A 12,885-nucleotide genomic window follows, 5' to 3' on the forward strand; every position below is an offset into this window, starting at 1 on the left:
GCCGAATTTCTTCAGCCTCCACCTTCTTCACCACACTGTCTGTGTGGGTGACTCCATTTCAGTTTGTCCGTGATGTGTACGCTGAAGAACTTCAAGCTTTCCACCTTCTCCACTGCTGTCCCTTCGATGTGGACAGGGCGTGCTCCTTCTGCTGTTTCCTGAAGTCCACGATCATCTCCTTTTTGTTGTTGTTGAGTGTGAGGTTATTTTCCTGATGCCCCTCCGCCTGTAGGGTCTCCACCGATGTCCCTCCGCCCAGGGCCCTCACCTCCTCCCTGTTGGCCGTCTCCGCTGATGTCCCTCCGCCAGGGCCCTCACCTCCTCCCTGTAGGCCCCTCGTTGTCCCTCCGCCAGGAACCCTCACCTCCTCCCTGTAGGCTGTCTCTGTCGATGTCCCTCCGCCAGGCCCTCACCTCCTCCCTCCTGTCCCTAGGCCCTCACCTCCTCCCACCGATGTCCCTCCGCCAGGGCCTCACATCCTCCCTGTAGGCTGTCTCCACATGTCCCTCCGCCAGGGCCCTCACATCCTCCCTGTAGGGGCTGTCTCCACCGTTGTCCTCCGCCAGGGCCTCACCTCCTCCCTATAGGCCGTCTCCACCGTTGTCCCTCTCACCTCCTCCCTGTTGGTCTGTCCCTCCGCCAGGGCCTCACCTCCTCCCTGTAGGCCGTCTCGATGTCCTCCTCACCACCCCTGTTGGCCGTCTCGCCGATGTCCTCCGCCAGGGCCCTCACCTCCTCCCTGTAGGCCGTCTCGCCGATGTCCCTCCAGGGCCCTCACCCACCTCCTGTTGGCCGTCTGGATGTCCCTCCGCCAGGGCCCTCACCTCTCCCTGTAGGCCGTCTCGCCGATGTCCCTCCGCCAGGGCCCTCACCACCTCCCACATGTTGGCCTGTAGGCCCTCGCCGATGTCCCTCCGCCAGGGCCCTCACCACCTCCCTGTTGGCCGTCTCGCCGATGTCCCTCCGCCAGGGCCTCACCTCCTCCATGTAGGCCGTCTCACCGCTGATCAAGCCTACCGCTGTAGTGTCGTCTGTAAACTTGATGATTGAGTTGGAGACGTGTGGCCACGCAGTCATGGGCGAACAGGGAATACAGGAGGGGGCTGAGAACGCACCCTTGTGGTGCCCCAGTATTGAGGATCAGCGAAGTGGAGATGTTGTTTCCTACCTTCACCACCTGGGGGGGAGTCAGGAAGACCAGGACCCAGTTGCACAGGGAGGGGTTGAGACCCAGGGCCCCCAGCTTGATGACGAGTTTGGAGGGTACTATGGTGTTGAATGCTGAGCTGTAGTCGATGAACATCATTCTGACATAGGTATTCCTCCTGTCCAGATGGGGATAGGGCAGGGGGTGATGACGATTGCACCAGCTCTCTCGTCTGGTCTCTCTCTCCTGTGTGAGTCTCCTGATTTTACAGCAGGGCAGGGTTCTGGCTAGGGAGCGGGCTGGTGCTGCCTGGGGCTGGTGCTGCCTGGGGCTGGTGCTGCCTGTCTGTCTAGGGAGCGGCTGGTGCTGCCTGGGGCTGGTGCTGCCTGGGGCTGGTGCTGCCTGGGGCTGGTGCTGCCTGTCTGTCTAGGCAGTGGGCTGGTGCTGCCTGTCTGGCTAGGGAGTGGGCTGGTGCTGCCTGTCTGTCTAGGGAACGGGCTGGTGCTGCCTGGGGCTGGTGCTGCCTGGGGCTGGTGCTGCCTGGGGCTGGTGCTGCCTGTCTGTCTAGGGAGCGGGCTGGTGCTGCCTGGGGCTGGTGCTGCCTGTCTGTCTAGGGAGCGGGCTGGTGCTGCCTGGGGCTGGTGCTGCCTGTCTGTCTAGGGAGTGGGCTGGTGCTGCCTGGGGCTGGTGCTGCCTGGGGCTGGTGCTGCCTGGGGCTGGTGCTGCCTGGGGCTGGTGCTGCCTGTCTGTCTGGGGCTGGTGCTGCCTGTCTGTCTAGGGAGCGGGCTGGTGCTGCCTGGGGCTGGTGCTGTCTGGGGCTGGTGCTGCCTGGGGCTGGTGCTGCCTGTCTGTCTGGGGCTGGTGCTGCCTGTCTGTCTAGGGAGCGGGCTGGTGCTGCCTGGGGCTGGTGCTGTCTGGGGCTGGTGCTGCCTGGGGCTGGTGCTGTCTGTCTCGGTCTGTCTGGGGCTGGTGCTGCCTGGTGCTGCCTGTCTGTCTAGGGAGCGGGCTGGTGCTGCCTGGGGCTGGTGCTGCCTGGGGCTGGTGCTGCCTGTCTGTCTAGGGAGCGGGCTGGTGCTGCCTGGGGCTGGTGCTGTCTGTCTCGGTCTGTCTGGCTAGGCAGTGGGCTGGTGCTGCCTGTCTGGCTAGGCAGTGGGCTGGTGCTGCCTGTCTGGCTAGGCAGTGGGCTGGTGCTGCCTGTCTGGCTAGGCAGTGGGCTGGTGCTGCCTGTCTGGCTAGGCAGTGGGCTGGTGCTGCCTGTCTGGCTAGGCAGTGGGCTGGTGCTGCCTGTCTGGCTAGGCAGTGGGCTGGTGCTGCCTGTCTGGCTAGGCAGTGGCTGGTGCTGCCTGTCTGGCTAGGCAGTGGGCTGGTGCTGCCTGTCTGGCCAGGCAGTGGGCTGGTGTGCCTGTCTGGCTAGGCAGTGGGCTGGTGCTGCCTGTCTGGCTAGGCAGCGGGCTGGTGCTGCCTGTCTGTCTAGGCAGCGTGGCTGGTGCTGCCTCTGTCTGGCTAGGCAGTGGGCTGGTGCTGCCTGTCTGGCTAGGCAGCGGGCTGGTGCTGCCTGTCTGGCTAGGCAGCGGGCTGGTGCTGCCTGTCTGGCTAGGCAGCGGGCTGGTGCTGCCTGTCTGGCTAGGCAGCGGGCTGGTGCTGCCTGTCTGGCTAGGCAGCGGGCTGGTGCTGCCTGTCTGGCTAGGCAGCGGGCTGGTGCTGCCTGGGGCTGGTGCTGCCTGGGGCTGGTGCTGCCTGGGGCTGGTGCTACCTGTCTCTGTCTGTCTGGGGCTGGTGCTACCTGTCTGTCTCGGTCTGTCTGTGGCTGGCGCTAGCTGCTGTAAGAGTGTGTGTGTGTGTAGAACAGACTGATCTGGCTCCCCATGTATCCCAGCTTCTCTCCAGTTCAACCCAGCCTGGAGGACCAACACAATCAGACATTCTCTCTCTGTCTCTCTCTCTGTCTCTGTCTCTCTCTCTCTGTCTCTCTCTCTCTCTCTCTCTCTGTCTCTGTCTCTCTCTCTCTCTCTGTCTCTCTCTCTCTCTCTGTCTCTCTCTCTCTCTCTCTGTCTCTCTCTGTCTCTCTCTGTCTCTCTCTCTCTCTCTCTGTCTCTCTCTGTCTCTGTCTCTGTCTCTCTCTCTCTCTCTCTGTCTCTCTCTCTCTCTCTGTCTCTCTCTCTCTCTCTCTCTCTCTCTCTCTCTCTCTCTGTCTCTGTCTCTGTCTCTGTCTCTGTCTGTCTCTGTCTGTCTCTGTCTGTCTCTGTCTGTCTGTCTCTGTCTCTGTGTCTCTCTCTGTGTCTCTCTCTGTCTCTGTGTCTCTCTCTGTGTCTCTCTCTGTCTCTCTCTCTGTGTCTCTCTCTGTCTCTCTCTGTCTCTCTCTGTCTCTCTCTCTCTCTCTCTCTCTCTGTCTCTCTCTCTCTCTGTCTCTCTCTCTCTGTCTCTCTCTCTCTGTCTCTCTCTCTCTGTCTCTCTCTCTCTGTCTCTCTCTCTGTCTCTCTCTCTCGTTGCACCGTTGTCACTGTATTATTTATATTTATTTTTTTATTTTTTACAACTTTATTTAACTCGGCAAGTCGGTTAAGAACAAATTCTTATTAACAGTGACTGCCTAAAGACCTCCTGTGGGGAAGGTCTATATAAATATAAAAATATAGGACAACACCCATATCACAATGAGGACCCTGGGCCGGGGGGCCCTGGTCGGTAGGGTGGACGTGTGGGGGCGTCGGGGTCGACGTGTGGGGGCGCGGGGTCGACGTGTGGGGGCGTCGGGGTCGACGTGTGGGGGCGTCGGACGTGTGGGGGCGCGGGGGTCGACGTGGGGGGCGGGGGTCGACGTGGGGGGCGTGGGGTCGACGTGTAGGGGCGTCGGGGTCGACGATGTGGGAGCGTCGGGGTCGACAGTGTGGGAGGCGTGGGTCGGCGTGTGGAGGCGTCGGGGTCGACGTGTGGGAGGCGTCGGGGTCGACGTGCAGGGAGGCGTGGGGGTCGGCGTGGGGGTCGACGTGTGGGAGGCGTGGGGTCGACGTGTGGGAGGCGTGGGGGTCGACGTGTGGGAGGCGGGGTCGGCGTGGGAGGCGTGGGGGTCGACGATGTGGGAGGCGTGGGGGTCGACGCAGGGGGCGTGGGGTCGACGTGTGGGGGTCGGGTCGACGTCGGGGTCGACGATGTAGGGGGCGTCGGTCGACGTGTGGGCGGGTCGACGGGGCGTGGGGGTCGACGCGTGGGGGTCGACGTGTGGGACGCGTGGGGGCCGACGTGGGGACGCGTGGGGTTTCACGTGGGGGAGTCACGTGGGGGTCGACGTGTGGGACGCGTGGGGGCCGACGCAGGGGGTCGACGTGTGGGGGCGTCGGGGTCGACGTGTGGGGGCGTGGGGGTCGACGTGTGGGGGCGTCGGGGTCGACGTGGGGGGCGCTGGGTCGACGTAGGGAGGCGTGGGGGTCACGTGTGGGAGGCGTGGGGGTCGGCGTGTGGGAGGCGTGGGGGGTCGACGTGTGGGAGGCGTGGGGGTGGAGGCGTGGGGGTCGACGTGTGGGAGGCGTTGGGGGTCGACGTGTGGGAGGCGTTGGGGGTCGACGTGTGGGAGGCGTTGGGGTCGACACCTTAGCAGAGTTCATGCCCGACTAATTAGGGTAGTTCTGAGGGCCAAAGGGGGCTGCAACTCAATATCAGGGATGTAATTTTTAATGTTTTGTACAAATCTGTAGTGCGTTTCTGCTCGTTCCTGACCCCCAGGCATGGACCTGTCAGCCAATCAGGACGAGGAGGGAGACCAGGAAGTGTTCCAGGTGGAGATGTGTCGTGAGAACAGGAAGTGTGCGTTCCGGACTGCTGCCGGGAAGTACTGGACCCTCACCTCTTCTGGAGGACTACAGTGTACCGCCTCCACTAAGTAATAACACACACACACACACACACACACACACACACACACACACACACACACACACACTGTTATACTGCAGCTATCGAAGGTTAGCCGTCGGCTAGCTGCAGGGTATCGGCTGTTAGCCGTCGGCTAGCTGCGGCGTGTCGGCTGTTAGCCGTCGGCTAGCTGCGGGGTGTCGGCTGTTAGCCGTCGGCTAGCTGCGGGGTGTCGGCTGTTAGCCGTCGGCTAGCTGCGGGGTGTCGGCTGTTAGCCGTCGGCTAGCTGCGGGGTGTCGGCTGTTAGCCGTCGGCTAGCTGCGGGGTGTCGGCTGTTAGCCGTCGGCTAGCTGCGGGGTGTCGGCTGGTAGCCGTCGGCTAGCTGCGGGGTGTCGGCTGTTAGCCGTCGGCTGGCTGCGGGTGTCGGCTGTTAGCCGTCGGTTAGCTGCGGCGTGTCGGCTGTTGGCCGTCGGCTAGCGCGGGTGTCGCTGGTAGCCGGGCTAGGCGGGGTGTCGGCTGGTAGCCGTCGGCTAGCTGCGGGGTGTCGGCTGTTAGCCGTCGGCTAGCTGCGGGGTGTCGGCTGTTAGCCGTCGGCTAGCTGCGGGGTGTCGGCTGTTAGCCGTCGGCTTCATTGCTCCATAAAGAGGTGGCTCCAGTAATAGATGTTATTACAATGTTCTACCCTGTTGAGAATTATATTTGTGTGTGTGTGTGTGTGTACAGGACTGCCAACTGTTACTTTGACATGGAGTACTGTGGTAAGAAGCTGACTCTCCGTGCCGCCAACGGGAAATACGTCGCTGCCAAGAAGAACGGCCAGCTAGCTGCTACCGTCGACGTTGCCGGTCAGTGTGAAAACAGCCTTTGGGTTGTAAAAGAGCAACCCAACAGGGTGTTCCAGATGCAGATGACTTGGTTCAAGGGTCATACCAACTCCTAGTCTCTCCCTGTTCCAGATGACTTGGTTCAAGGGTCATACCAACTCCTAGTCAGTCCCTCCCTGTTCCAGATGACTTGGCACACGGGTCATACCAACTCCTAGTCTCTCCGTGTTCCAGATGACTTGGTTCAAGGGTCATACCAACTCCTAGTCAGTCTCTCCCTGTTCCAGATGACTTGGTTCAAGGGTCATACCAACTCCTAGTCTCTCCCTGTTCCAGATGACTTGGTTCAAGGGTCATACCAACTCCTAGTCCCTCCCTGTTCCAGATGACTTGGTTCAAGGGTCATACCAACTCCTAGTCAGTCTCTCCCTGTTCCTGATGACTTGGTTCAAGGGTCATACCAACTCCTAGTCTCTCCCCGTTCCAGGTGATTTGGTTCAAGGGTCATACCAACTCCCAGTCTCTCCCTGTTCCAGATGACTTGGTTCAAGGGTCATACCAACTCCTAGTCTCTCCCTGTACCAGATGACTTTGTTCAAGGGTCACACCAACTCCTAGTCCCTCCCTGTTCCAGATGACTTGGTTCAAGGGTCACACCAACTCCTAGTCTCTCCCTGTACCAGATGACTTGGTTCAAGGGTCATACCAACTCCTAGTCAGTCTCTCCCTGTTCCAGATGACTTGGTTCAAGGGTCACACCAACTCCTAGTCTCTCCCTGTACCAGATGACTTGGTTCAAGGGTCATACCAACTCCTAGTCAGTCTCTCCCTGTTCCAGATGACTTGGTTCAAGGGTCACACCAACTCCTAGTCAGTCTCTCCCTGTTCCAGATGACTTGGTTCAAGGGTCATACCAACTCCTAGTCTCTCCCTGTTCAAGGGTCATACCAACTCCTAGTCTCTCCCTGTTCATACATGTGGCTTCTGTGCCGTGGTGCACCAGTTAGTTGTGGTATAATGGCACAATATGAATAGTCTGGTTTCATTACAACTCTTTTCTTTGAATTAGTCCTTTTTGGAAGTTTTTCTTGCTAAGCCCTTTACAACACGTGGAGCCTCCCAAATAAATATTTTGGAGTGTCCCCGGGCTAGGAGTGTCCCCGGGCTAGGAGTGTCCCCGGGCTAGGAGTGTCCCCGGGCTAGGAGTGTCCCCGGGCTAGGAGTGTCCCCGGGCTATGAGGGTATAACCTTTGACCTGTCGCCAAAGACCAAAGGCTTTCTTTGGTCTTTGGCGACATGGGTAATATGAGTGTTTGTCCCTCCAGGTGAGTCGGAGGAGTTCCTGATGAAGCTGATTAACCGTCCAATCATTGTCCTCCGTGGGGAACACGGTTTCATCGGGTGTCGTAAGGTCACAGGAACCCTGGACTCCAACCGTTCCTCGTACGACTACTTTACCCTGACCTTCAGAGAGGGGACGTACAGTTTACAGGGTTAGTACACACACACACACACACACACACACACACACACACACACACTACTTTACCTTGACCTTCAGAGAGGGGACGTACAGTTTACAGGGTTAGTACACACACACACACACACACACACTACTTTACCTTGACCTTCAGAGAGGGGACGTACAGTTTACAGGGTTAGTACACACACACACTACTTTACCCTGACCTTCAGAGAGGGGACGTACAGTTTACAGGGTTAGTACACACACACACACTGTTGTAACCCCCCCCCTCCCTCTCCTCAGACATATCATCATGGTTGACCCTGTTGTAACCCCCCCCCTCTCCTCAGACATATCATCATGGTTGACCCTGCTGTAACCCCCCCTCAGACATATCATCATGGTTGACCCTGTTGCTGTAACCCCCCTCCTCAGACATATCATCATGGTTGACCCTGTTGTAACCCCCCTCCTCAGACATATCATCATGGTTGACCCTGTTGTAACCCCCCTCTCCTCAGACATATCATCATGGTTGAACCTGTTGTAACCCCTCTCCTCAGACATATCATCATGGTTGAACCTGTTGTAACCCCCTCCCCCTCTCTCCTCAGACATATCATCATGGTTGACCCTGTTGTAACCCCCTCCCTCTCCTCAGACATATCATCATGGTTGACCCTGTTGTAACCCCCTCCCTCTCCTCAGACATATCATCATGGTTGACCCTGTTGTAACCCCCCTCCTCTCCTCAGACATATCATCATGGTTGACCCTGTTGTAACCCCCTCTCCTCAGACATATATCATCATGGTTGACCCTGTTGTAACCCCCTCTCCTCAGACATATCATCATGGTTGAACCTGTTGTAACCCCCCTCAGACATATCATCATGGTTGACCCTGTTGTAACCCCCCTCTCCCTCATACATATCATCATGGTTGACCCTGTTGTAACCCCCTCTCCTCAGACATATCATCATGGTTGACCCTGTTGTAACCCCCCCCTCCTCAGACATATCATCATGGTTGACCCTGTTGAAACCCCCCTCTCCTCAGACATATCATCATGGTTGACCCTGTTGTAACCCCCCCACCCTCTCCTCAGACATATCATCATGGTTGAACCTGTTGTAACCCCTCTCCTCAGACATATCATCATGGTTGACCCTGTTGTAACCCCCCCTCTCTCCTCAGACATATCATCATGGTTGAACCTGTTGTAACCCCCTCAGACATATCATCATGGTTGACCCTGTTGTAACCCCCTCTCCTCAGACATATCATCATGGTTGAACCTGTTGTAACCCCCTCTCCTCAGACATATCATCATGGTTGACCCTGTTGTAACCCCCCTCTCCTCAGACATATCATCATGGTTGACCCTGTTGTAACCCCCCCCACCCCCTCTCCTCAGACATATCATCATGGTTGACCCTGTTGTAACCCCCCTCTCCTCAGACATATCATCATGGTTGAACCTGTTGTAACCCCTCCCCCAGACATATCATCATGGTTGACCCTGTTGTAACCCCCCCTCCCTCTCCTCAGACATATCATCATGGTTGACCCTGTTGTAACCCCCTCCCTCTCCTCAGACATATCATCATGGTTGACCCTGTTGTAACCCCCTCCCTCTCCTCAGACATATCATCATGGTTGACCCTGTTGTAACCCCCCTCTCCTCAGACATATCATCATGGTTGACCCTGTTGTAACCCCCCTCTCCTCAGACATATCATCATGGTTGAACCTGTTGTAACCCCCCTCAGACATATCATCATGGTTGACCCTGTTGTAACCCCCCCTCTCCTCAGACATATCATCATGGTTGACCCTGTTGTAACCCCCCTCTCCTCAGACATATCATCATGGTTGACCCTGTTGTAACCCCCCTCCTCAGACATATCATCATGGTTGACCCTGTTGTAACCCCCTCTCCTCAGACATATCATCATGGTTGACCTGTTGTAACCCCCCCACCCCCTCTCCTCAGACATATCATCATGGTTGAACCTGTTGTAACCCCCCTCTCCTCAGACATATCATCATGATTTGACCCTGTTGTAACCCCCGCCCCCTCTCCTCAGACATATCATCATGGTTGAACCTGTTGTAACCCCCTCAGACATATCATCATGGTTGACCCTGTTGTAACCCCCCTCTCCTCAGACATATCATCATGGTTGAACCTGTTGTAACCCCCCCTCTCCTCAGACATATCATCATGGTTGACCCTGTTGTAACCCCCTCTCCTCAGACATATCATCATGGTTGACCCTGTTGTAACCCCCACCCCCCTCTCCTCAGACATATCATCATGGTTGACCCTGTTGTAACCCCCTCTCCTCAGACATATCATCATGGTTGAACCTGTTGTAACCCCCCTCTCCTCAGACATATCATCATGGTTGACCCTGTTGTAACCCCCCTCTCCTCAGACATATCATCATGGTTGAACCTGTTGTAATCCCCCCTCCTCAGACATATCATCATGGTTGACCCTGTTGTAACCCCCCTCTCCTCAGACATATCATCATGGTTGACCCTGTTGTAACCCCTCTCCTCAGACATATCATCATGGTTGACCCTGTTGTAACCCCCCTCTCCTCAGACATCATCATGGTTGAACCTGTTGTAACCCCCTCTCCTCAGACATATCATCATGGTTGACCCTGTTGTAACCCCCTCCTCAGACTTATCATCATGGTTGAACCTGTTGTAACCCCCTCTCCTCAGACATATCATCATGGTTGACCCTGTTGTAACCACCCCCTCTCCTCAGACATATCATCATGGTTGAACCTGTTGTAACCCCCTCCCCCTCTCCTCAGACATATCATCATGGTTGAACCTGTTGTAACCCCCCTCAGACATATCATCATGGTTGAACCTGTTGTAACCCCCCTCCTCAGACATATCATCATGGTTGACCCTGTTGTAACCCCCCCTCTCCTCAGACATATCATCATGGTTGACCCTGTTGTAACCCCCTCTCCTCAGACATATCATCATGGTTGACCCTGTTGTAACCCCCCCTCCTCAGACATATCATCATGGTTGACCCTGTTGTAACCCCCCTCTCCTCAGACATATCATCATGGTTGAACCTGTTTAACCCCCTCTCCTCAGACATATCATCATGGTTGAACCTGTTGTAACCCCCCTCAGACATATCATCATGGTTGAACCTGTTTGTAACCCCCCTCTCCTCAGACATATCATCATGGTTGAACCTGTTGTAACCCCCCTCTCCTCAGACATATCATCATGGTTGACCCTGTTGCCAACCCCCTCTCCTCAGACTCGACGGGGGAAGTTCTGGATGGTTGGCAGCGAGGCGTCGGTGGTGAGCAGCAGTGACGACCCGTCGACTTCCTGTTAGAGTTCTGCGACTACAACAAGGTCGCCATCCGGCTCCGTCGCCCGACGGGAAGTATCTCCACGGCGACCACGCCGGCGTCTTGAAGGCCAACGCCGACGACCTGGAGACCGCGCACGCTCTGGGAGTACTGGACCCGTTACTACGACAAACGAAGCGGCAGCATCCCCTATAACTCCTCCCTCTCTATCCATCCATCCTTCTCTCAACTCTGTCCTAACCCCTCCCAGACCAGGGCTGTGTTCAGTGGGGTGAAATGTTTCACGATATCGTAGATGGGAGGGAGGGGGGAATGTAAGACCTAGAGCTGATCCCATTATCTCTTTTCACTTGATAATGAATCCCGCCTCATCTAATCTACATCATACGTTTCTATGTGACATTCCACCGCTCTGAACAGGACCTTTTTTTGTGTGAACTGGACAAAGGAGGGAGAGAAAGAGCTGGGGGAGGTTATGTCCTAATGTAAAGGCTTTCTTAATCTCTCTGCCTTTCCCTCCCCTTTTCTCTCTCTGCCTTTCCTCACCTTTCCTCTCTCTGCCTTTCCTCCCCTTTTCTCTCTCTGCCTTTCCCTCCCCTTTTCTCTCTCTGCCTTTCCCTCCCCTTTCCTCTCTCTGCCTTTCCCTCCCCTTTCCTCTCTCTGCCTTTCCCTCCCCTTTCCTCTCTGCCTTTCCTCTCTGCCTTTCCCTCCCCTTTCCTCTCTGCCTTTCCTCTCTGCCTTTCCCTCCTCTTTTCTCTCTGCCTTTCCTCTCTGCCTTTCCCTCCTCTTTTCTCTCTCTGCCTTTCCCTCCCCTTTTCCTCTCTCTGCTTTTCCCTCCCCTTTCCTCTCTCTCTGCTTTTCCTCCCCTTTCCTCTCTCTGCCTTTCTCTCTGCCTTTCCTCCCCTTTTCTCTCTGCCTTTCCCTCCCCCTTTCTCTCTCTGCCTTTCCCTCCCCCTTTCTCTCTCTGCCTTTCTCTCTCTGCCTTTCCCTCCCCTTTTCTCTCTCTGCCTTTCCCTCCCCTTTTCCTCCCCTTTTCTCTCTCTGCCTTTTCCTCTCTCTCTGCCTTTTCCTCTCTCTCTGCCTTTTCCTCTCTCTGCCTTTTCCTCTCTCTCTGCCTTTTCCTCTCTCTCTGCCTTTTCCTCTCTCTCTGCCTTTTCCTCTCACAGTTCTGCAGTACCCACCTGTATTTGTTGCCAAAGTTAGTGGGGCTGTACACTATTCCCCGTCCAATAGCAACGTGGCTCGATGTGTCACTCAGTCCTAGATGTATGATTGGCCCACTCTCAAACAGCTGACACCCCACCCCCCCCCAACTAAACACTTCTTCAACTGAACTCGATCTATTTCTCTATTTGTATCCAGGTGTCCCTGTGATCTCTGTATTCAACAACACATGGTGGTCAGACAAGTATTTATCATGTAGGACCTGATTTTGGCCAGGATTCAATCCCACAATGCAATGTTCACGGTAAATGCTGCATATGTCGGGTTTATTCTGAAATGACCTTTTTAAATGTCTAAAAGCAGGGATGGTATTGAATCCTAAATAGAACCTGGTTCTGTCTGGAACTAGAGGCTGGTCTCTGAGCATTGGGTAAAAACTGGAAGTGGATTCTCACGGTGTTCTGGAATGGGTTTAGTCCCTCATCTCATTAATATTGTATCACAGGAAACGTTCCAATGTAACCTAGAGGAAATGATGTCATCCTCTAGCTGGGAGCTCATTGGTGGATATTTTGATCTCCCGTGAAGGAAGTGTGTGTGTGTGTGTGTCCCTACAGCTGTCCAGAGCTCTGATCTGGTGGGACGTTAACTAACCTCTGACTGGAAGAATTTCTTTAGATTTTCTCTCTTAAGGCACAGCCATTATCATGGAGAATGATCTGTTGATACAAACACCATCTCTCACATGACTTCCTGGTCTCACACTCCTCACTCCTCACGACTGGAATCTGGTGCTTAATCTCATAATTCTCACGTAAATGTGACCCACTGTGATCTAGCCAGAGGTCAACGCTGTGGTGTAAGGATGGATGGATGGAAAGGTGTGTGTGTGTGTGTGTGTGTGTGTTTGACTGTTGGTTCACACAGGTGAGAGGTTAGACCGCCATTGTAGTTCTGATAATGCCTGTGTCTGACTCAAGTGTTTCTGGGTAATTTACTAAATGTAACTATATATAAAAATATTCCAAACCTTTTTTTTTTTTACTTTGAGAAACTGGAACTTTTCCTTTCTGTT

General features: G+C 55.5%; 1 protein-coding gene and 1 pseudogene across 1 annotated transcript; one reads left to right on the top strand and one right to left on the bottom strand.

Moving 5' to 3' along the window:
• Positions 1 to 3,723: 3,723 nt before the first annotated feature.
• Positions 3,724 to 4,749, bottom strand: LOC135566728 (uncharacterized). Its single transcript, XM_065014354.1, has one exon. It carries the CDS (start codon positions 4,747 to 4,749, stop codon positions 3,724 to 3,726), a length of 1,026 nt encoding a protein of 341 aa, XP_064870426.1.
• Positions 4,750 to 4,869: 120 nt separating this feature from the next.
• Positions 4,870 to 12,673, top strand: LOC135566729 (fascin-like; annotated as a pseudogene).
• The last annotated feature ends 212 nt before the right edge of the window (positions 12,674 to 12,885 follow it).

Source organism: Oncorhynchus nerka, unplaced genomic scaffold, assembly GCF_034236695.1.
Source record: "Oncorhynchus nerka isolate Pitt River unplaced genomic scaffold, Oner_Uvic_2.0 unplaced_scaffold_3559, whole genome shotgun sequence".
NCBI classification, from domain to species: Eukaryota; Metazoa; Chordata; class Actinopteri; order Salmoniformes; family Salmonidae; genus Oncorhynchus; species Oncorhynchus nerka.

Bases quoted from the DNA above. Each gene is read 5' to 3' on its own strand.
- LOC135566728 (XM_065014354.1), bottom strand. From the start codon at position 4,749: ATGAACTCTGCTAAGGTGTCGACCCCAACGCCTCCCACACGTCGACCC.